The sequence below is a fragment of the Heterodontus francisci genome, chromosome 18 (genome assembly GCF_036365525.1).
Source record: "Heterodontus francisci isolate sHetFra1 chromosome 18, sHetFra1.hap1, whole genome shotgun sequence".
Lineage (NCBI taxonomy): Eukaryota > Metazoa > Chordata > Chondrichthyes > Heterodontiformes > Heterodontidae > Heterodontus > Heterodontus francisci.
Window position 1 is genome coordinate 68,431,931 of NC_090388.1, and position 23,210 is coordinate 68,455,140.

At 47.2% G+C, this 23,210-nt stretch overlaps 1 protein-coding gene across 12 annotated transcripts in view; it reads right to left on the bottom strand.

The window, feature by feature from the left end:
* LOC137379700 (ataxin-7-like protein 1) overlaps window positions 1-23,210 on the bottom strand; it is a 269,395-nt gene that overhangs the window by 128,313 nt on the left and 117,872 nt on the right. For 6 of the 12 annotated variants that reach the window (XM_068050923.1, XM_068050922.1, XM_068050921.1 and 3 more), the window contains one exon: window positions 8,423-8,464. The exons of 5 other annotated variants lie outside the window; for them this stretch is intronic. In XM_068050923.1, coding sequence (XP_067907024.1) covers window positions 8,423-8,464 — 42 coding nt within the window. Of the gene's footprint in view, window positions 1-7,939; window positions 8,035-8,422; window positions 8,465-23,210 lie in introns of those variants that run through there. One more of the 12 variants, XM_068050931.1, reaches the window with a different exon arrangement.

The window sequence follows — 23,210 nt, forward strand, 5'->3', positions numbered from 1 at the left end:
TGGGGAGGAGGAGGAGGAGGAGGAGGAGAAGAGGCCGGGTGGGGAGAGGAGAGGAGAGGAGAAAGAGGCCGGGTGGGGGAGGAGGAGGAGGAGGAGAAGAGGCCGGGTGGTGGGGAGGAGAAGAGGCCGGGTGGGGGAGGAGAGGAGGAGGAGGAGGAGGAGGAGAAGAGGCACGTGTGATTGGGGGAGGAGGAGGAGGAGGAGGAGGAGAAGAGGCCGGTGGGGGGAGGAGGAGGAGGAGGAGAAGAGGCCGGGTGGGGGAGGAGGAGGAGGAGAGAAGAGGCCGGGTGGGGGAGGAGAAGAGGCCGGGGGGGGGGAGGAGGAGGAGGAGGAGGAGGAGGAGGAGGAGAAGAGGCCGGGTGGGGGAGGAGGAGGAGGAGGAGGAGAGCGAGGAGGAGGAGGAGAGAGGCGGGTGGGGGAGGAGGAGGAGGAGGAGGACGGGAGGGAGGAGAAGAGGCCGGGTGGGGGAGGAGGAGGAGGAGGAGAAGAGGCCGGGTGGGGGAGGAGGAGGAGGAGGAGGAGGAGAAGAGGCCGGGTGGGGGAGGAGGAGGAGGAGGAGGGAGAAGAGGCCGGGTGGGGGAGGAGGAGGAGGAGGAGGAGAAGAGGCCGGGTGGGGGGAGGAGGAGGAGGAGGAGGAGAAGAGGCCGGGTGGGGAGGAGGAGGAGGAGGAGGAGAAGAGGCCGGGTGGGGGAGGAGGAGGAGGAGGAGGAGAAGAGGCCGGGTGGGGGAGGAGGAGGAGGAGGAGGAGGAGGAGAGAAGAGGCCGGGTGGGGGAGGAGAGGAGAGAAGAGGCCGGGTGGGGGAGGAGGAGGAGGAGGAGAAGAGGCCGGGTGGGGGAGGAGGAGAGGAGATAGAGGCCGGTGGGGGGAGGAGGAGGAGAGAAGAGGCCGGGTGGGGGAGGAGGAGGAGGAGGAGAAGAGGCCGGGTGGGGGAGGAGGAGGAGGAGGAGAAGAGGCCGGGTGGGGGAGGAGGAGGAGGAGGAGGAGGAGGAGAAGAGGCCGGGTGGGGGAGGAGGAGGAGGAGGAGAAGAGGCCGGGTGGGGGGAGGAGGAGGGGAGGAGGCGAAGAGGCCGGGTGGGGGAGGAGGAGGAGGCGAAGAGGCCGGGTGGGGGAGGAGGAGGAGGCGAAGAGGCCGGGTGGGGGAGGAGGAGGAGGCGAAGAGGCCGGTGGGGGAGGAGGAGGAGGCGAAGAGGCCGGGTGGGGGAGGAGGAGGAGGAGAAGAGGCCGGGTGGGGGAGGTAGGAGGAGGAGGAGGAGGAGGAGGAGAAGAGGCCGGGTGGGGGAGGAGGAGGAGGAGAAGAGGCCGGGTGGGGGAGGAGGAGGAGGAGGAGGAGAAGAGGCGGGTGGAGGAGGAGGAGGAGGAGAAGAGGCCGGGTGGAGGAGGAGGAGGAGGAGAAGAGGCCGGGTGGAGGAGGAGGAGGAGGAGAAGAGGCCGGGTGGAGGAGGAGGAGGAGGAGAAGAGGCCGGGTGGAGGAGGAGGAGGAGAAGAGGAGGAGGAGGAGAAGAGGCCGGGTGGAGGAGGAGGAGGAGAAGAGGCCGGGTGGAGGAGGAGGAGAGGAGGCCGGGTGGGGAGGAGGAGAGGCCGGGGTGGGGGGGGGAGGAGGAGAGGCCGGGGGGGGGGGGGGGGAGGAGGAGAGGCCCGGGGGGGGGGGGGGGGGGGAGGAGGAGAGGCCGGGGGGGGGGGGGGGGGGAGGAGGAGAGGCCGGGGGGGGGGGGAGGAGGAGGAGGAGAGGCCGGGGGGGGGAGGAGGAGGAGAGGCCGGGGGGGGGGAGGAGGAGGAGGAGGAGGAGAAGAGGCCAGGTGGGGGAGGAGGAGGAGAAGAGGCCGGGTGTGGGAGGAGGAGGAGGAGGAGAAGAGGCCGGGGGGGGGGGGGAGGAGGAGGAGGAGAGGCCGGGGGGGGGGGGGAGGAGGAGGAGGAGAAGAGGCCGGGGGGGGGGGGGGAGGAGGAGAAGAGGCCGGGGGGGGGGGGGGGGGGGGAGGAGGAGGAGAAGAGGCCAGGGGGGGGGGGAGTGGAGGAGAAGAGGCCGGTGGGGGGGGAGGAGAAGAGGCTGGTGGGGGGGGAGGAGAAGAGGCTGGGAGGAGGAGGAGGAGAAGAGGCTGGGGGGAGGAGGAGGAGAAGAGGCCGGGTGGGGGAGGAGGAGGAGGAGGAGAAGAGGCCGGGTGGGGAAGGAGGAGGAGGAGGAGAAGAGGCCGGGTGGGGGAGGAGGAGGAGGAGGAGAAGAGGCCGGGTGGGGGAGGAGGAGGAGGAGGAGGAGAAGAGGCCGGGTGGGGGAGGAGGAGGAGGAGGAGAAGAGGCCGGGTGGGGAGGAGGGAGGAGGAGGAGGAGGAGAAGAGGGCCGGGTGGGGAGGAGGAGGTGGAGGAGGAGGAGGAGGAGGAGGAGAAGAGGCCGGTGTGGGGAGGAGGAGGAGAAGAGGCCGGGTGGGGGAGGAGGAGGAGGCGAAGAGGCCAGTGGGGGAGGAGGAGGAGGCGAAGAGGCCAGTGGGGGAGGAGGAGGAGGAGAAGAGGCCGGGTGGGGGAGGAGGAGGAGGAGGAGAAGAGGCCGGGTGGGGAGGAGGAGGAGGAGGAGGAGAAGAGGCCGGGTGGGGAGGAGGAGGAGGAGGAGAGGCCGGGGGGGGAGGAGGAGGAGGAGAGGCCGGGGGGGGGAGGAGGAGGAGAGGCCGGGGGGGGAGGAGGAGGAGAGGCCGGGGGGGGAGGAGGAGGAGAGGCCGGGGGGGGAGGAGGAGGAGGAGAGGCCGGGGGGGGGGGAGGGAGGAGGAGGAGGAGAAGAGGCCGGGGGGGGGAGGAGGAGGAGAGGCCGGGGGGGGGGGAGGAGGAGGAGAGGCCGGGGGGGGGGAGGAGGAGGAGGAGGAGAAGAGGCCAGGTGGGGGAGGAGGAGGAGGAGAAGAGGCCGGGTGTGGGAGGAGGAGGAGGAGGAGAAGAGGCCGGGGGGGGGGGGGGGAGGAGAAGAGGCCGGGGGGGGGGGGGAGTGGAGGAGAAGAGGCCGGTGGGGGGGGGAGGAGAAGAGGCTGGTGGGGGGGGAGGAGAAGAGGCTGGGGGGAGGAGGAGGAGAAGAGGCTGGGGGGAGGAGGAGGAGAAGAGGCTGGGGGGAGGAGGAGGAGGAGGAGAAGAGGCCGGGTGGGGGAGGAGGAGGAGGAGGAGAAGAGGCCGGGTGGGGGAGGAGGAGGAGGAGGAGAAGAGGCCGGGTGGAGGAGGAGGAGGAGGAGGAGAAGAGGCCGGGTGGAGGAGGAGGAGAGGAGGCCGGGTGGGGGAGGAGGAGAGGGCCGGGGGGGGGGGAGGAGGAGGAGGAGGAGAGGCCGGGGGGGGGGGGGGGGGGGGGAGGAGGAGGAGGAGAGGCCGGGGGGGGGGGGGGGGGGGGAGGAGGAGGAGGAGAGGCCGGGGGGGGGGGGGGGGGAGGAGGAGGAGGAGAGGCCGGGGGGGGGGGGGGGGGGGGGGAGGAGGAGGAGGAGAGGCCGGGGGGGGGGGAGGAGGAGGAGGAGGAGAAGAGGCAGGTGGGGGAGGAGGAGGAGAAGAGGCCGGGTGTGGGAGGAGGAGGAGGAGGAGAAGAGGCGGGGGGGGGGGGGGAGGAGGAGAAGAGGCCGGGGGGGGGGGGGGGGGGAGGAGGAGAAGAGGCTGGGGGGGGGGGGGGGAGGAGGAGGAGAAGAGGCCGGGGGGGGGGGGGGGGGGGGAGAGGAGGAGGAGAAGAGGCCGGGGGGGGGGGGGAGAGGAGGAGGAGAAGAGGCCGGGGGGGGGGGGGGGGAGGAGGAGGAGAAGAGGCCGGGGGGGGGGGGGGGAGGAGGAGAGAAGAGCTGGTGGGGGGGGAGGAGAAGAGGCTGGTGGGGGGGGAGGAGAAGAGGCTGGGGGAGGAGGAGGAGAAGAGGCTGGGGGAGGAGGAGGAGAAGAGGCTGGGGAGGAGGGAGAGAGGCTGGGGGAGGAGGAGGAGAAGAGGCTGGGGGGAGGAGGAGGAGAAGAGGCTGGGGGGGGGGGGAGTGGAGGAGAAGAGGCTGGTGGGGGGGGGGGGGTGGAGGAGAAGAGGCTGGGGGGGGGGGGGTGGAGGAGAAGAGGCTGGGGGGTGGTGGAGGAGAAGAGGCTGGGGGGGGGGGTGGAGGAGAAGAGGCTGGGGGGGGTGAGAGAAGAGGCTGGGGGGGGTGGAGGAGAAGAGGCTGGGGGGGGGACGGGAAAGAGAAAGATCATCCAAAACTAGAGCACCCGAAGTTGAAACTAAAATCAAATAGTAAAAGGAGGTTTATGATAAATGTCAGGTTCGTAATACATAGAAAAACAACCAGAATACAAAAAGTGTGGAGGAGATCTGAAAAATGAAAAGGCATTAGCCTCGATTTTGCGCCTGGAATGAAAATTGACCCACAAGCTTCTGACTGAGATGCAAGAGTGCTACAACTGAGCTAAGCCTTGTGCGCTCTTGAGGTCTACTGTATCCTCCACACTAGTAAAGAACTTGGAATTTGAAATTTCGCAAGGTAAAAATGTGCAATATAAATTAAGATAACTACTGGTGAGGCCGCACCTGGAGTACTGTGTGCAGTTTTGGTCTCCTTACTTGAGAAAGGATATAATGGCACTGGAGAGGGTGCAGAGGAGGTTCACTAGGCTGATTCCGGAGTTGAGGGGGGTTGGTTTATGAGGAGAGACAGTAGATTGGGATTATATTCTTTGGAGTTCAGAAGAATGAGGGGGGATCTTATAGAAACATATAAAATCATGAAGGGAATAGATAAGATACAAGTAAAGAGGATGTTTCCACTGGCAGGTGAAGCTAGGACAAGAGGGCATAGCCTCAGATTAGAAGGAGCAGATTTAGGACTGAATTAAGAAGGAACTTCTTAACCCAGAGGGTTGTTAATCTATGGAATTCCTTGCCCAGTGAAGTAGTTGACGCTTCTTCAGTAAACGTTTTTAAAGCCAAGGTAGATATCTTTTTGAACAATAAAGGAATTAAGGGATACGGTGAGAGAGCAGGTAAGTGGATCTGAGTCCACAAAAAGATCAGCCATGATCTTATTGAATGGCGGAGCAGGCTCGAGTGGCCGGACGGCCTACTCCTGCTCCTAGTTCTTATTATGAAATGCTGTGCTGAATTATACAGTATGAGCAAGAAAACTAGGAAGCAGCTGAGGTAAGCAATGAGAAGTTATAGATTTGGAAAAGCACAATTTAAAATGGGTAGCAACACTATGAATTGTGAGGCTGATTGTACAGGCCTGCGCCTGCAGATTGAGTTAACATTCTGTGACTCTACTACTAGTTGCAGCCCATTATAACACAATAAATTAGCAAATAATTTGTAACTTTACTTCATAAGTAAATTGTCTTATGCTGTAGCTGGTAGCAGGGAAGGAAACCCTATCAAGATGTAGTAATGTAACACAGAAGAAGAGATTCCCCATGCTTAGTATTTCTAGTGGAATTATAAAAGTACGCTCAACGAACATATTTACAATTCAGCTAGAAACAGTGATCAGAGGAAACCTTCCTGCTATCATTACAAAATCACTAACACAGTGGGAAAGTTTCCTCTGGCTGCTGTGATTATAATGTCACTAACCCAAAGCACCATTGGAAACAGAGCAACGAAGATTACAATTTTATTAGCATATAGTGACCAAAGCACACACTCCTGTTTCGATTGTAATATCACTAACACACAACCACCAGAGCTTGGATACAATATGACTAGCTTAGTGACCACCCCCATGCGCTGATTACTTTGCTACTATTGCACAGAAACCTGCTCCCGTCGTTTATTTTGCGAAATGTAAACGTAATTCTTTATTTTAAGAATTATCAGCAAGGATGGAACTTAAACAGACTAATGAAAATTGGGTTAACAATGGGCAAATTATCTTACATGCTTTTACGCCTTGGACTGGTGCAAAGCTGTTTAACGTAGTTTGATTTGCCAAGTTTCCCAAATCACATTTAGGCACTGTGTGTGAGATCCCATGGTGGGGGTTGGGGCGGTGGGTAACCTACCACTAGTTTTGCTATTCAGCTGTTGCAAATTTTAAAAAATCTAGATAATTTTAAAAGCAATCGGGAGCCTATGGCATATTCTCTTGGATGCTGAGGAGTAAGTTCTGTTCTCTCAAATCAGTACCTGTAGTGCAACAACAGCCAAAGATTGAAAGTTCTTCTCATATCTGCTACTTTGTCCAGATTTAGCACTGAAACCCACACCTGTGTGCCAATAAACAGGAGGTGAGGAATTAAGGAATTAGATTGTCGGGCCAGGAAATACATTAGCATGAAGGAAACCAGAATGAGAAATATAAACAGGTGACAGGATCATCTGGTCTGGGTTCTTCAACACTCGATTACCACTGCAGTATACCCACATACCATACTCATGCCACATTATACTTTGTCTTATCTGGAATCACAAGTGCAACCAGACTCAGCATGCGCTAATAAATACTGACAACAAAATAAAGGTTGTGAGGCTACCTGTTCAGAATCAATCAGCGGAAAATGTAACCCGTAGTATGTAAACTGTACAAGATAATCATTAACTATAGCCAACAGATAAAACTGCACTTCCTCTCCTCCACTACACAACAAATATTAGAAAAATCAACAAAATCGACATAAACTGGGGGGCGGTGGGATGGCGGGGGAATTCCAACCAGTTAAAAGTTTTATTCCTACATTATAACTGTGACTACACTTCAAAAGTACTTCTTAGTTGTAAAGCACTTTGGGACATCCTGGGTTCATGAAAGGTGCTGCAGAAATGCAAGTTTTTCCTCTAATAATTGTACACACAGCTTATCTGTCTAAGTTAATAAGGCTGCTTGTCAACCACAGGTGATTACTTTGATTGCATAGAAATTACAATACTTATTTCTCCAATTGTATTTAACATTTCTGAAAAATAACAGATTTCAATTGGTTTCTCGTTCCCAGGAAACTGAATTTCTGGGTATTTTGATCTATTATTATTATTTGGTAGTCACAGTCAGAAATACTCTGGGAACATTTACACCACGTGGAAAGGAAGTACTCAGAATTTTTATTTTTGTATCATTGTTACAAATTGACCATTTTCACTTTGAAAAGCATTAGAACCAAATGAAACCCTCTGCAGTTCCACAGCCCAATAGCATAAGCAGCACAGAGCTCGCTTCCTAAAAAATCTGATCACCAGGGGGCTCTAAAGGCTTTGTAGATAAATGCATTTAGCCACACAGCCCAAAAGATGTCAGGTTCGAGCCCCAGGCAGTGCTAGGTTTGCTAATTTCAGCAAGGGCAGCAGTTGAGCACTACAAGAGCATTAGCCATGGCTCAGGCGGTAGCATTCTCTCCCTGAATCAGTAAGTCGTGCGTTTAGTGGTGCCGTTCTTCACAGCAGATACTTAGCTGAGGCCTCGTCTGCCCTCTCAGATGGACGTAAAAGATCCTACAGAACTATTCAAAGAAAAGTAGAGAGTTTTTCCTGGATAATATTTTCCTGGTGTCCTGGCTATTATTCATCCCTCAAACAACACCTAAAACAGATTATCTGGTCATTACTGTTTGTGGAAATTGCTGCAAACAAATCGGTTCCTGCTCTTCCTACATTACAACAGTGGTTACGCTCCAAAAGTACTTGGCCGGAAATAAAGCACTTTGGGATGTCCCAAGGTTGTGAAAGCGTTATAATAAATGCAAGTTTGTTCATTCTTTCTTTTACAATTGGCCTTTGTATCTCTCAAGTAAGGTGTATGGGGCGGGGGGGGGGGGGGAAAGAAAAAAAAAAAAAAATCAGCCTGGATTTTCATTTCTGATTTCTAACCAGTGCTTGGCTGTGATGTCATCTACAGTCAAATAACCTGCAAACACTCCGTTTCCAGGCTACAACCTACGCAAAGGGCACCACAGGAGTGCTGGAGTTAATGGAACAGTAGCCCAACCATGACTCAGGCCTTCCTGAGAAGTTTGAGAATATTGGGAAGGAAATTTGATTACCTTTGATGAGTGAGTTCATCATTTATAGAACCAATGAATCATCGTGGACAGAAGGGGGGCCATTCGGCTTAATGTATCTGTGCTGGTTCTTTCAAAGAGCTATCCAGTTCCTTAGCGAAGCACCCGCGCCTAGTATTTTGAGGAAAATGGGATCTCAACTCAGGTGAAGAGCTGGGCAGAAGGGTTGTGAGATAACTGATGCAGTTCATTCACCCATTACAAGCATGTTCCGTCAGTTAATAGCTTAGTGATATTGGTAGCAGTAGTGGATTAGTATGTACATCTCCCCAGTCCCTTCAAGACTATAAGCAGTCGTGTGCATTTCCCCTCCCGCAACTAGGCAGCCAGGAATCAGGTGAATTCCCCAGAGGGAGTGAGAGAGATTGAAAGTCACTGAATGAGTCAGCCAAGGCTGCTCTCACACACCACCCAGTAGCTGGTTCAAGAGCAGCAGTGGCAAAGGCCTGGGAGCACATCACCTACCTTGCCCTTTTGGCCGGGGAATGGTGTGTGGCATGGGGAGACCTAAAAAGAGGGCGAGAAGAAAAAAAATTCATTAAAAATGTGAGGGTGAGAAAAACCCAAGGTTTAAACATACTTTTTTTGATCCACACATTTATGTAGACAAAAAAAGTGACCAAAAAAAATCAAAGAATGACATGTTAAATTACTGCAGTTTTGTCATATAGTAAAAACTACTTTTTTTTTACAAAAATGACAGATAAATTCCATTTACAGACATCACATGTAAGCTCTGATGTAAAATAACACAAATCCCTTGTCCTGTTGCAATGCAAGCCTGTCAATCATTGCTGACTCCAGGCTAGCAGGAACAGTACATTACAAGGGCAACAGAAGGCAGAATATCTAATAACAGTTGCAACTCCAGCGTGGCTTTGATAACTGTTACAGGCAGAGCACAGCAAAAAACTGATTTACAGTTCAGAGTAGTCCCTTTGATCAGATAATAAACATTCTATCTGGATTAAAGAAGAATGCACAAACAAAAGTAGAAAAGCAATTTTAAAAAATGAATAATTTACTTACATTAATCATTCAAAACCTACGATTAAACAGTGACTAAATAAATCTAGAGTTTTAACTATCTATGTATTTGCCAACTTATCCATTGAGAAGTCCAAAGAGTTAGAATACTGCCTGCCACCTGCAAGAGCTGGCAGGAATTCAAAATTGTTATATAGCGCCCTTCACAATCCCAGGGCCTCGCAAAGTTTTGCAACCTAATAAAAGTACTTTCTGAGGTGTAGACACTGTTGTAATGTATGTAACGCAGAGTCAAATTGTACACATCTAGCTCCCACAAACAGCAAACAGAAAATGATAGATCATATATTGTAGATGTTGGTTGAGGGATAAATGTTGCCCAGGACACTGGGGAGAATATCACTGCTCTCCTTCAAATAGTGCCGTGGGATCTTTTACATCTACCTGAGAGGGCAGACAGGGTTCACGTTTAACTTCTTATCTTAAAAAAAAAGCACCTCCAACAATGCAGCACTCACTCAGTACTGCACTGGAGTGATAGCCTGAATTATGTGGTCAAGTTTCTGGGGTGGGTCTTAAACACATAATCTTATGACTTAGAAGTGAGAGTGTCATCACTGAGCCATGGCTGACACCCAACACATCCAGGCCGAATGATGGGCGAAAATCTCAATCTCGGACAGCTGTAGTATTTCAAGTGGCATGAATAAAGCCTTTTACTCCGCTGCATGCATTGAAACATCGACCCAAATTCCTGCTGTTGCTCACTGCAATTTTTTTTTAAAATCTGACGGGGAACAGTATAGAGGTCAGGCATAAGCAGAACTAATCAACTTGGCAGCAACTCACCAGACCCATGGGTCTGCCCTTCTACAGGAAGAACGCAAGTTGAGTTGATTACACAGATGAGAACAAGGTGTATGCTGCCAACTGTAGCTTTACATTGGAAGACCACATTAAGAGCAGTGAAAAAAAGACTTGCATTTCTATAGCGCAGGGTTGTCCAACACACGGCCCGCGGGCCAGAATCCGGCCCACGGATATATTTCAGAGATGGAAAATTTTTCATTGTCTTCTTCTTTCAGACTGGCTTTTTAAAAAAAAACATGTCAGTTTCATAGCTCACAGGTGCCAACATTGGGAACAGCAGCTTCTGAACTTCGGACAGATTCGGGGTTTTCCGGCAGGCTCCGACTTTTTTTTTTTTAAAAGGCCCCTGGAAAACCCCAAATCTTTCTGAAGATCAAAAGCTGCTGTTCCCGCATCTGTCAGCTATGAAACTGACAGTGTGACTTATTCAAAAAAACAGACCAACCACAAAGCTGACATGTTGAGTGCTCCTGCTCCCTGAAACTGTCAGAGAAGGACAGAGAGAGAGAAGGGAGGGGGGACAGGCAGAGAGAGGGGGAAGGGGGCCAGGTAGAGAGGGGGGGTGACAGACAGAAAAAGCAGGGGGTGGGGGGGGGGGGGGAAAGAGAGGCACAGGGCATGGGGAGGCGGTGACACAGAGGTAGTAAGGGGCAAAAGAGTAGTTAGAGAGAAACTGTTCCCACTCATGAAAGGATCAAGAATGAGAGGGCACAGATTTAAAGTATTTGGTAAGAGAAGAAAAAGTGCCATGAGGAAAAACCTTTTCACACAGCGAGTGGTTAAGGTCTGGAATGCGTTGCCTGAGAATGTGGTGGAGGCAGGTTCAATTGAAGCATTCAAAAGGGAATTAGACAGTTATATGAAAAGGAAGAATGTGCAGGGTTATGGGGAGAAGGCAGGGGAATGCAACTGAGGGAATTGCTCTTTCAGAGAGCTGGTGCGGACACGATGGGCCAAATGGCCTCCTTCTGCACTGTAACGATTCTGTGATTGTGAGGGTGTTTCAAAGCCTTTACAGCCAATGAAACATTTCTGAAGCGTAGTCACAGTTGTAATATAAGAAACCTGACAGCCAATTTGAAAACAGGATACTCCCACAATTAGCAATAAAATAAATGATGAGATAATCTGTTTTTGTGATGTTGGTTAAGGGATAAATATTAGCTATTATCCTGCTCTTCTTCGAATAGTGCCACGGGATCTTTTATGTCCACCTGAGGGGGCCAACGGGGCCTTGGTTTAACTTCTCATCCAAAAGACAGCACCTCCGAAAGTGCAACACACCAACAGTTCTGCACTGAAGGGCCAGCATATGAACCTGACTCCACAACAAAATAACGGTATAAGATATTCAATCTGCTCACGCAGTAAGGTATTTGTGGCCTGTGGTTGAGATAGAGCGATGAATCTAACCCAAACTTTATGATGAATACACTTGATGCAAACCATAGGAATTTTAAAAAAATACACTGATTCAGCAGTGATGCAATAACTTGGAACAACAATATGCACCACCGGAGCACTGCAGTATGTATCTGGTCACTGGGCTGCCAATTTCAGGCACACTACTGTGGTGAGGTATTAAGTGGAGATTGGATGTGAAACTTTCATATCGGAAATATTCAACAAAGGGCTACCTCAGGAAGTGGAAGAATCTCTGAATAAAGCAGTGCTTTCAAAAGGTGCAAATTAACATAGCGGAAGGAATTCAAGCTATTCTCATATTACAAGGTTAAGTTCTGGAGGGAAAACTGCTTCATTCAAGCATGAAATCTGCAGTGTTAACCTATGTTATCAAACATTACTGATACCAAACTTCATTCTATTACAGGCTTGATCTTGTGGGCAATGGCACTATCAGTGCAAAGTGTTCATGAGTATCTGAATAACAGTATCTGAAGATAATTTATTTTAAAAGTTAGTTTCCAATTGCTGAGTATAGTTTTTAAAATGTGTCAAAATTTAATTTTTCCTCTGCAATAGCTTAACTTTAAAATTTACTTTGAAGGAATAAATAGGATAGACATTGCTACATACAAGGGCTTGCTAGTGGAATATGAAAGAACTGCAACTAATCTACTGAACTTACTTTGACATCACTTCTCAGCCCCATTACCTCAACTGAGAGGAACTAGAATAACAAGATGAGAACACCAGCACCTCTATGTTACACACAATCCAGGGTCATTTATGGTTGCTGCATCAAAATCCTGGAATTCCCACTTAATACAATCATGGCAGGACCGTCACTACAAACACTGTAGCGGTTCAATAAGGTTTACCAGCTTCACAGCTCCAGAGACACGGGTTCGATTCTGGGTCCTGCCTGTGCGGAGTTTGCAAGTTCTCCCTGTGACCGCGTGGGTTTTCGCCGGGTGCTCCGGTTTCCTCCCACAGTCAAAGACTTGCAGGTGATAGGTAAGTTGGCCGTTGTAAATTGCCCCTAGTGTAGATAGGTGTTAGGGAATATGGGATTACTGTGGGGTTAGTATAAATGGGTGGTTGTTGGTCGGTGCAGACTCGGTGGGCCGAAGGGCCTGTTTCAGTGCTGTATTTCTAAAAAAAAACAGGGATGGGTAGTAGATGTGGCCTTGCCAGTGTCATCCACATCCACAGAACAAGTGAAAAAAAAGCAGAAGGAAACAAGAGACAAAGAAACAATGAATGCCTGCAGAAAGACAGGAAAAGTGGAGTTACTTTCAAGCTGACAAGTTCTTTTTCAGATTGCCAAAACTGGTATGCAACTGCCTAATTGAAGAGTGCAGTTTTCCAGTTCTGCTTGAGCTGCCTCACCCATCTCCAGACAAGGAACATTTAAATGCTGATATGTTGACACCACACTTTTTACAAGATTAAACACCTACTCTAGAATACTCATCGCATCAGACTTTGGAGGAGACCTTGATGGCAAAGTCACTCCAGATACATAGGTAAGTTGTCTTCATGGGCCATTGCACATAGAATTACATAGAATATACAACACAAAAACAGGTAATTTGGCCAACCCAGTCCAAGTCAGCATATATGCTCCACTCGAACCTCCTCCCATTTTTCCTCATCCAACTATCAGAATAACCCACTATTCACTTCTCCCTCATATGCTTACCTCGTCTCCTCTTAATTGCATCTACACTATTTGCTTCAACCACTACCTGTGGCAGCGAGTTCCACATTCTTAACACTCTTGGGGTAAAGAAGTTTCTTTAGTTTTGCTCTTCTCCACAACTGGAAAATTCTGTGTCCAAGCCATCAAAATCTTTCATAGGTTTAAAGACCTCTCAGCATTCTCTTTTCAAGAGAAAAGAGACCAAGTCTGTTCATTCTCTCCTGATAGGTATAACCCCATATTTCTGGTATCATCCTTGTAAATCTTTTTTGCACTCTCTTCAGCGCCTCTATATCTTTTTCTATATGAAGGCTAGAATTGTACACACTCCAAGTGTGTTCTGACCAAGGTTCCATACAAGTTTACCATGACTTCTTTACTCCTCAATTTTATCCCTCTGGAAATAAACCTTACTGTTTGGTTTGTGTTTTTATGGTCTTGTTAACCTGTGACACTACTTTTAGTGATTTGTATATTTTACTCCCAGATCCCTTTGCTCCTTTATCCTATTTAGATACTTATTTTCTAAGTCCTTATTTTTCTTAACAATTTAGGGCAGCGCAGTGGTTAGCACCGCAGCCTCACAGCTCCAGCGACCCGGGTTCGGTTCTGGGTACTGCCTGTGTGGAGTTTGCAAGTTCTCCCTGTGACCACGTGGGTTTCCTCTGGGTGCTCCGGTTTCCTCCAACATGCCAAAGACTTGTGGGTTGATAGGTAAATTGGCATTGTAAAATTGCCCCTAGTATAGGTAGGCTGTAGGAGAATTGTGGGAAGGTGGGAATGTGAGAGGGAAAATGGGATTAATGTAGGATTAGTATGTTGATGGTCAGCGCAGACTCGTTGGGTCGAAGGGCCTGTTTCGGTGCTGTATCACTCTATGACTCTAATTTGAAAAACTGCACCACAGACAGAAATGTAGGGCCTGCTTCAATTTTGGATTGACCAGTTCTTCACTTCATTAAGAAAGAAAAGATGGAGGGAGAGATGGAAGATTATTGGGCCCCAGTGTGTTCAATCTTACCTGATAGGTATAACCTCTCAGTTCTGGTATCATTCCAGTAAATCTTTTTTGCGTCTTCTCCAGTGCCTCAATATTCTTTACATAATGTGAAACTAGAACAGTTCAAGGTACTCCCAAGTGTGGTCTAACCAACAATTTCCCTGCTTTTCAATTCTATCTCTGTAGCAATGAACCCCAGTGCTTTATTTGCCTTTTTTATAGCCTTATTAACCTGTATCACCACTTTTAGTAATTTGTGTATCTGCACCTCCAGATCCCTTTGCTCATCTACTCCAATTAAACACTTGTTTTCCAAGGAGTACAGGACCTGATTATTCTTCCTACCAAAACGTACGACCTCACACTTGTCTATATTAAAAGTTCATTTGCCATATATACAGCCATTCTGCAATGCCTTCCTGTATTTTGCTGCAGTCCTCGTCTGTATTAACTACACCCCCCAATTTGGCATCGTCTACAAATTTTGTAATTGTGTTTCCAATTCCCAAATCCAAACTGGTAATTTAAATGGTGAACATCAGGGGTTCCACAGCACTTGAGCCTCGTGAAACATCACTTCCTGTCTTTTGCTAGACTGAGTAAATATCTTTAACCCCTACTCTCTGTTTGTTATCCATTCGTTCTCCACAGATGCCGCCTGACCTGAGTACTTCCAGCATTTTCTGATTTTCAGCATAAGGTCATAATCGGAGCATTCAGCCCCTCGAGCCTGCTCTTTCATTCTATAAGATCATGGCTGATCTGATTGTGACCTCAACTTCACTTTCCACATCTGCAGTATTTTGCCTTTCGCTATCCATTCTGCTACTTGTCCCTGACTCCACATGTTCTGACCTTAGTCATGAGTCGACTATGTGGTACCTTATCAAAGGCCTTTTGAAAATCCAAATATATTACTTTACTGCATTGCCTGTACCTACCAATTCTGCTACTTCTTCAAAGAATTTAATAAGGTTGTCAAATATGGCCTTCCCTTTTGAAATCCATGCTGACTACTCTAGTTTCTAGACATTTTTCTTCTATTATCAATCTTTGATTGATTAAAACATTGAGCTGTTGAGTCATACATAACAGAAAGCGGCCAGGCTCAATGCCCAGTCTGAGTTTAGTGAGCTGATCTTTGTCAGAGCAGCAGGAGGGACACTACAATTAACCTTAGCGATTTGCGTTACAGAAGAGATATTCAATCATCCTTGCAGGCCATGATTCTGATTTTTTTTTTATTTACAGGCCTTTTTTTTAAAAAAAGCAGCCATGTTTTTGGGAAGTTGACCTTTAACTTTGACTCAATACTCATCACAGTGAGGAGCAATTTAACCCAGAAAGCATTTTTCTTTCTGGCCTCAATATAACACAAACAATTTTCAACTTGCCCCCGCCAGCAAGCCCCCAACCACCACCAAAGTCTTGGTTGATAAATCCAATGCTGCATGTTGAATTGCATCTTACAGACGAGGAAAACCAAAGATCCAACTGGGCTGTGCTGAGAGTTATCTGATATCAGTCAAGTTGAGGAGGTACAATTGGCCTCTGTGTCCCTTGGCTAGAAAGGGGAAATAAACATCAATAAATATTAATACTGCTGATTCACCAAGGCCACAAATTCATGAAGTTAATGGGAACGTGGATAGAATCAGAGAATGTAATCCCCAAAATATGAGTAAAAATCACACATAAGAATAGAATTTACTTTTGCAACAGCTTACATATAACAGTTAACACATACCACTGACCTTAATTATAAAGTGGATAGAACTGCACAATGCAATCTGTTGGAACACTAGTAAATAAACTGGAATTCAATATAATTAGAACAGAATGAGACACATTCAGTCTCTGTGAAACAGAGTCATAGAACATAAGAACACAAGTAGACCATTTAGCCCCTTGAGCCTATTCCACCATTCAATGAGATCATGGCTCATATTCCTTAATATTTTTGGTTAACAAAGACCTATGAATCTCTGATTGAAAATTTAACTGACCTAGCAACAATTGCCATTTACGGAAGCAGTATCATTCGCTCCACACAAGTGGCAAGCAATGACCTTCTCCAACAAGACAGAGAATCTCCCCTTGACATTCAATAGCATTACCATCACTGAATCCCCAACCATCAACATCCTGGGGGTTATCATTGACCAGAAACTTAACTGGACCAGCCATATAAATACTCTGGCTATAGGAGCAGGTCAGAGACTGAGAATGCTGCTGCGAGCAACTTGCCTCTTGACTCCCCAAAGCCTGTCCACCATCTACAAGGCACAAATCAGGAGCATGATGGAATACTCTCCATTTGCCTGGATGGGTACAGCTCCAACACTCAAGAAGCTCATCCAGGAGAAATCAGCCGGGTTGATTGGCACCCCATCTACCACTTTCAACATTCCCTCTCTCCATCACCAGCCCACAGTGGCAGCAGTGCGGACCAACTAGAAGACACACTGCAACAACTCACCAAGTCTCCTTCGACAGCATCTTCCAAACTCACAAGTGGCCTTTACTACCTAGAAGGATAAAGGAAGCAGATGCACGGGAACATCACCACCTGCAAGTTCCCCTCCAAGCAACACACCATCCTGACTTGAAACAATATCACCGTACCTTCACTGTCATGGGTCAAAATCCAGGAACTCCCTTCCTAACAGCACTGTGGGTTCACCTGCCCCACATGGACTGTAGCGGTTCAAGAAGATGGCTCACCACCACCTTCGCAAGAGCAATTAGGGACGGGTAACAAATACTGGCCTTGCCAGTGACGTTCACATCCCAGCAACAAATAAAAAAAAGTTCCAAACTTCTAGGACCCTTCCACATAGAAGTGTTTCCTAATTACACTCCTAAAAGGTCTGGCTCTATTTTTCAGGCTATGTTCCCTTATTCGTAGTATCCCCAATTAGGAGAAACAATTTCTATCTATCCTATCTGCTCCTTTATATCTTGAAAACTTCCATCAAATCACCCCTCAACCTCTGAACTCTAAAAAGAAAAGACAGACTTGCATTTATACAGCACTTTTCCTGACCACAGGATGTCTCAAAGTGCTTTACAGCCAATGAAGTACTTTTGAAGTGTAGTCACTGTTGTAATGTAGGAAATGTGACAGCCAATTTGCGCACCAGCTCCCACAAACAGAAATGAGATAACCACCAGATAATCTGTTTTTGTGATGATGATTGAAGGGTAAATATTGGCCAGGACACTGGGGATAACTCCCCTGCTTTTTCAAAATAGTTCCATGGGATCCTTTACATCCACCCGAGTGGGCAGAAGCAGCCTCGGTTTAACATCTCATCTGAAAGACAGCACTTCCGACAGTGCACCACTCACTCAGCACCCGCCTTGATTTTTGTGCTCAAGTCCTGGAATGGGACTTGAACCCACGATCTTCTGATTCAGAGGGGAGAATGCTATCAACTGAGCTAGGCAGCCAGGGAACACAACCTTAGTTTGTGTAATTTCTCCTCATAATTTAACCGTTGGAATCCAGGTATCATTCTGGTACATCTACATGCACTCCCCCAGAGGTCAACATGCCTTCCTAAAGTGTGGTGCCTAGACTGCTCTAGTGCTCTAGGTGTGGTCTAACCAGGACTTTATATAACAAAAGCAGGACTTCAACCCCCTTGTATTCTAGTCTTCCAGATATAAAGCCAGCATTCCATTAATTCTTTTCTGTACCTGTTCATGACATTTTAATGATCCAAGTACCCTGGATCCACAGTCTCTTTGGATTTCCACTGTTTCTAGTTTTTCAGCATTTATCCTTTTTAGGCCCCAACTGGAGTATTGCATCCAATTCTGGTCACCAATCTTCAGGAAGGATGTGAGGGTCCTTGAGAGGGTGCAGAGGAGATTTACCAGAATGGCTCCAGGAATGGAGGATTTTAGTTACAAGGTTAGGTTTGCAAAGCTGTGGTTGTTCACCTTAGAGCAAGGGAGATTGAGGGGAAATTTCATAGACATGTACACAATTATGACAGGCATAGGTAAGTTAGACAAGGAAAAACTGTTCCTATTAACTAATGGTACAAGAACAATGGGACACACAATGAATGTTTTGGGCAAGAGATGCAGGGGAAAAATGAGGAAGAACTTTTAAACGCCATGGTGGTAATGACCTAGAACTTGCAGTCCACAAGGGTGGTGGAAGCAGAGACAATCAATGATTTCAAAAGGAAACTGGATGGCCACTTGAATGAAATAAACTTGCGGGGCTACGGGGATCGAGCGGACAAGTGGGATGGACTGGATTGCTCTGTGGAGACGGCATGGACTCGATGGGCCAAATGGCCCCCTTCTGTGCCATAAATGATGCTAAGTTTCTTTTCACAAATCCTTTTTGTAGCTCTGTCTGTTTTGTCACTCTTTGCTGTTCTTTGTATATTTCTCATTCACTAGGATCTATACTTTTTTTGCATTTTTGTCTGCTTTTCCTTTTAGTTTTATGTTGTCCCTTGACTCTTCAGTTGTCCATGGGTGTCTTTTTTGGCAAGTAGAGCTCTTGCCCCCTAGAGGCATAAACTGTATCACATTCAATTCTCTGGACATCACCCACTGACACTCTGTTGTTCTACCCACTCTCCAGTGACCCTGCCTGGAAAGCATGGTGGGTAGTAAAATGGGTGTGGACAGAATTGAATTCTGTTGTGATGCTTTCAATAGTCAAATACACTGCTGGTACCTAATTTTCAGTGTCTTTAAAAAAAAAAGGCACTTGACATCACATGCTTATGTTCCAATGGACAATTTGGAACCAAATGTGCAGGCTGAGCTCTCCAGGTAAGATTTTAATCTTCCAGTAGCCTTTTGAAAGTAGGGAACGAACCATTTGCCGCCTGTGTTATGGGGCAGTTTGACCCCCATTTTTGCCATTGCAGAAAAAATAAATCAGGACCTGACTATCTTGTCATACTTATGAAAAATAACATATTGGGTAAATGTCTGGATGGGGACAATACTGGATACTGCTCTGATGTCCCTATGGACAACAGTCTGCCAACATATATGTTCGTACGTTCACACAGGAAGAATTGCCACTTGGGTGAGGTTGCAAAATGTGGCCTGTGCACAGCGAACTATACCTCAGGAGGTATCCATTCCTTCAGGAGAGGATGAGGCAAGGAGAGGAGAAAATTAGCAAAAGGAAAATTAAACAAAGGCAGGAACACAACTGTGGAGTTGAGAATGTTTTCAAGTGCTTAAGCCTTTTCAAGTCTTATTGCCTACAACATTCTTCAATCATACTGGTTGGGAAATGGTACATTTTCATGTTCCAGAAACATCTCAAAGTATTTTGTATATAATAAACTATTTTAAGTACAGCAACTGTAGGCAAAAACAGCAGTCATTTTGCACACAGCAACATCTGCAAACAGCTACAAGATAAATGACCAGTGGGCTTGCTCTCATTGGTTTTGGTAAAGGGAGGAACATTGGCCAGGGCTTTCGGAGAATTCCCTGCTCTTCTTTGAATAGTGGCATGGGATCTTTAATCTCCATATGAACCACTGAAATAGGCAGTTTGAACATGGTTGAACATTTCATCCAAAGGGGAACACTCTGATAACACAGCACTGCCTCATACTGTGCCGAAATATCAACCTAGGTTACGTGCTGATGTTATCCAAGCAAATAACTAGATCTCAATCCTCAAACAAACTGGTTTTAAAATACCAATGTGAACACTTTTGTTTTGATATATCAAGTGGCATAACAAAAAGGTAGCCAGGCAACTACAATAAGGACAAATATCCAACCGTATTGACATTGGTGGTTGCTAGGGGCCAAATTGAAAATCGATCTACTTTGTACAATTGGCACTGAAACCAAACAAGCATAGTTGCTCTAATGCACATGAAGCAATACCAATGTGAACATGGAATCTTTAGCTTTTGTGAGGCGCAAGTTCATGTCTTGTATTTGGTGTGAAACTCTTTTAAATAAAAAACAAAATACCTTTTCCCCAAATGCAGTGTCCATGCTGGTAGGTTACCTGGTCAGGACCAAGCTTCAACACTAATTTCTCTTCAATAGTGGAGATTCAAGCACCACCAAGGATCCCCCAACAAATTGCTATTCAGGTTATGATACAGCGAGCTGAAAAAGTCAGGAATACAGCACGCCGTGCCCCCCACCCCCCACCCCCACACCACGTCTCAGAGGTTACTGCCACCACCCCGCCTTCCTCGGTCTTACTCTCACAACTGTTTCACCACTACCAAAGGCAAATAGTCTCAGAAATATCAAAATGCTAGAAATACATGGAAGGACAGACAGCATCTCTAGAGGAAAACAATAGGGTTAATATTCTGGATGCAACACTGCTTCAGAACTGAACACTGAAATATGCATTCTCACAAACGTTTGCACTTAAAATGTTAAACCTGTCTTTCCCTTGAGGGCTGCAAAATGGCCTGCTGTGCACAGCCAACATTTTCCACTTGTGTTTTAGATTGCCAATATTTTTTCCTTGTTATTTGCAATATTAAAATTGTCCCTGTAACCAGCAGAGAGAAATACTCTTCAGTAATCAAAAAGAAATCTGCAGGGGAAAGAGATCTTTTGTGGAGTTGTATCCCTGCATAGTCAATATTTCAGGAGGGGAGATGAGAAAATGAGCAGAGAAAGCAGGAAAAAATGCCATTCTTGGTCTCAAATTGGCAGCTGAAGAATTAGTCTTCACCCCCCAACCACCACTACTGTGCCTGATGAGAGTGAAGAATTAAAATAGTGACAGAATACTTATCTCCCTGTTCACACTACACTCCTGCCCCAATATAATTCCTAAATTTCAGGAGGTGTCAGAGGTGCTTGCCACTGGCAGACAAGGGCCTCTTAAGTATGCAAAAGTCAGTGTCCTATAATGCAAAGAGGATCCAGATACAATTTTAGCTCTTGGTCGTGCAAGTCTCAACCAGTGTCAGAGGAGCCTGCTATTAAACAGGCCCCAGGACCAGAAGATTCCCAGGAAGTTACGTTTCTTTTATGGTTCCTTCTGGTTCAGGAGGTCCCACAGGGAAACTGCACATTTACTCTGCCCCAGGCCTCCCCTCCCTTCCGACCATTATGACCTCCTGACTCCACCCCTCCACCAAGTGTCAGGAAAGTTACTGCAAGTCCACAGCAGCAACTCCTGCAGCCTGAAATTTTGACCCCACTGGATTAGGCTGAAATTCTCCCCTCCAATATTCAAGTGAGGTTTATAATATTTAAGTAAGGCCCAGGAGTTAAAATCCCTCGGGCCAAACACAACTCAAGGACACCCACTTGCGGCTTGCCCCAGCCCCCTCACACCCCAAGGTCAAATCAGCACTGATGTTTCTAAGATTAGGCATTTAAAAACAAATCATTTGTCCCCTCTCAAGACACTCAGTAAAATCCACTTCTCTGAGTAAGCTTTTGGTCAACCCTAATGTCATCATCTTTGGCTGATTGTTTAGGTTTTTTGATTATGCCTCTGTGAAGCACTTTGGGGTGTTTTTCTACATTAAAAGGTGATATGTAGATGCAAATGATGTACAAGTATCACATGATTTACTGAGCATATCCTTTTATGACAAGGTATAGAATATATACATTGAGATAAATCTGTATATACTTTAGTAAGTTAGAGTACTGTGTGCAGTTTTGGGCTGCACATTATAGAAAGGATGTTGAATCAACAGAGAGAGTATAACACAGATTCACTAGGATGACGACTGGTATTGGGATGTACAAATACTAAAGAATTGAAAAACTAGGTGCCGCTTGCCTTTGAATATTGGAAATTATGGGATGATTTGATAGAGGTGTTTATATTTACAAAAGGGATGGGATACAATATATCAGGGGTCTGCAAGCTGCAGCTCCAGAGATGCATGTGGCTCTGAACATCTCATTTGTGGCTCCCAACCTTTTCCAGTTGGATTGCATTAACATTAAAAAAAGCCTAAAAAAAATTAAATCAAGAGAAGTAGGAGCCATGTTTTTATTGTGGGGATAAAACATTAATCATTGTGCTAAACTTCACGCTTTGAAATGGTTATTTTATTTTAACAAAAATCATCATGCTGTAAATAAACCTGTTTGAATGGTATACACCATAATTATAGATAATGCCTTTGATTTGAGGAAGGGGTTTTATGGTTGCGATTATTATTGTTTCTAATGTAGCTGAGGTAATAAATTATTCTGAATGTGCTATTCGAAGCTTGTTTTTAAATCACGGGAATCAATAGCTGAAAAAATTGTCTTAATTCTACGCATCTTAAGTTAAACGTTTGTTTTAAAATGATTTACTGAGAAAATTTTAGTTGACAAAAGTCAAAAAATGATAATTCAGAGTTAAGTTTGTTTTAATTTCTCTTTTTTCTATTGATAAACAAAATACATGTCTTGAATTTATGTATTATACAGTAAAAGCTTTGTTATCCAGCGTGTGCCGGACCGGAGAGGTGTCAGATAATCAAAAATTCTGCTTAATCAAGAGTTGTACGCGGAACTCTGCAGCAAAACACATCTGACAGCAGCGGCCAAGAATCCCATTATTGTGAAATGGGGAACCAGTCACCGAGGCAAGGTAGCATTTCCACCCGCAGATAGCAACCTTAATTCCGGTGGATTTTGGTGCTCCAACCAGACAGGTTGAGAGGTCTCCCAACCGGCTTCCCAGTGTCCGACTGGGTTGATTCTGGTGCCACTGGATGCCCTTTGAGCCCCGCTACCACCAACCACGCACAGAGAAGGTCGGCCTTGGCCTTGCAGTTTCAAAGGATGGAAAGCGGTTTCCACCTTTCCTATTGTCACTCGGCCGGGTAGAGGTGCAGCCACAGGTCACAGGTACAGCCCGCCGCGGCTCACCAAGCTCTATCACATGCCACTGTCCGTCTGAAGATCAGACTTTCCGTCCCAAAGTTATTGTCAGAGGACCGAAGGGTACCCAGAGCCTGGCACTGTGAAAGCCAATTTTTAGTTTTCCCTTAATCCTTTGGGGCTGGTGCACCAATACACCTGTAAGTAGGCGCAAGAGTCAACCCTTTCCAAAAAGCATCACCCACTAATACAATCGACTGCAATTGGGAAATCTCGACCCGGGAAAGCTTTGAGAGATTTTGGAAATTCCAGATGATAGAGCTTGCCGGTTGGAAAAGTGCCGGATAACAAAGCTTTTACAGTATATGTAAATTATGCATTCTACCAAAGAGTCTTGGAAATTTGCCAAGTATTTGGTTTAGAAATGCTGAATTTTCGACTTGCAGCTCCCAATTGGCAGATTTTATTTTAGGCTT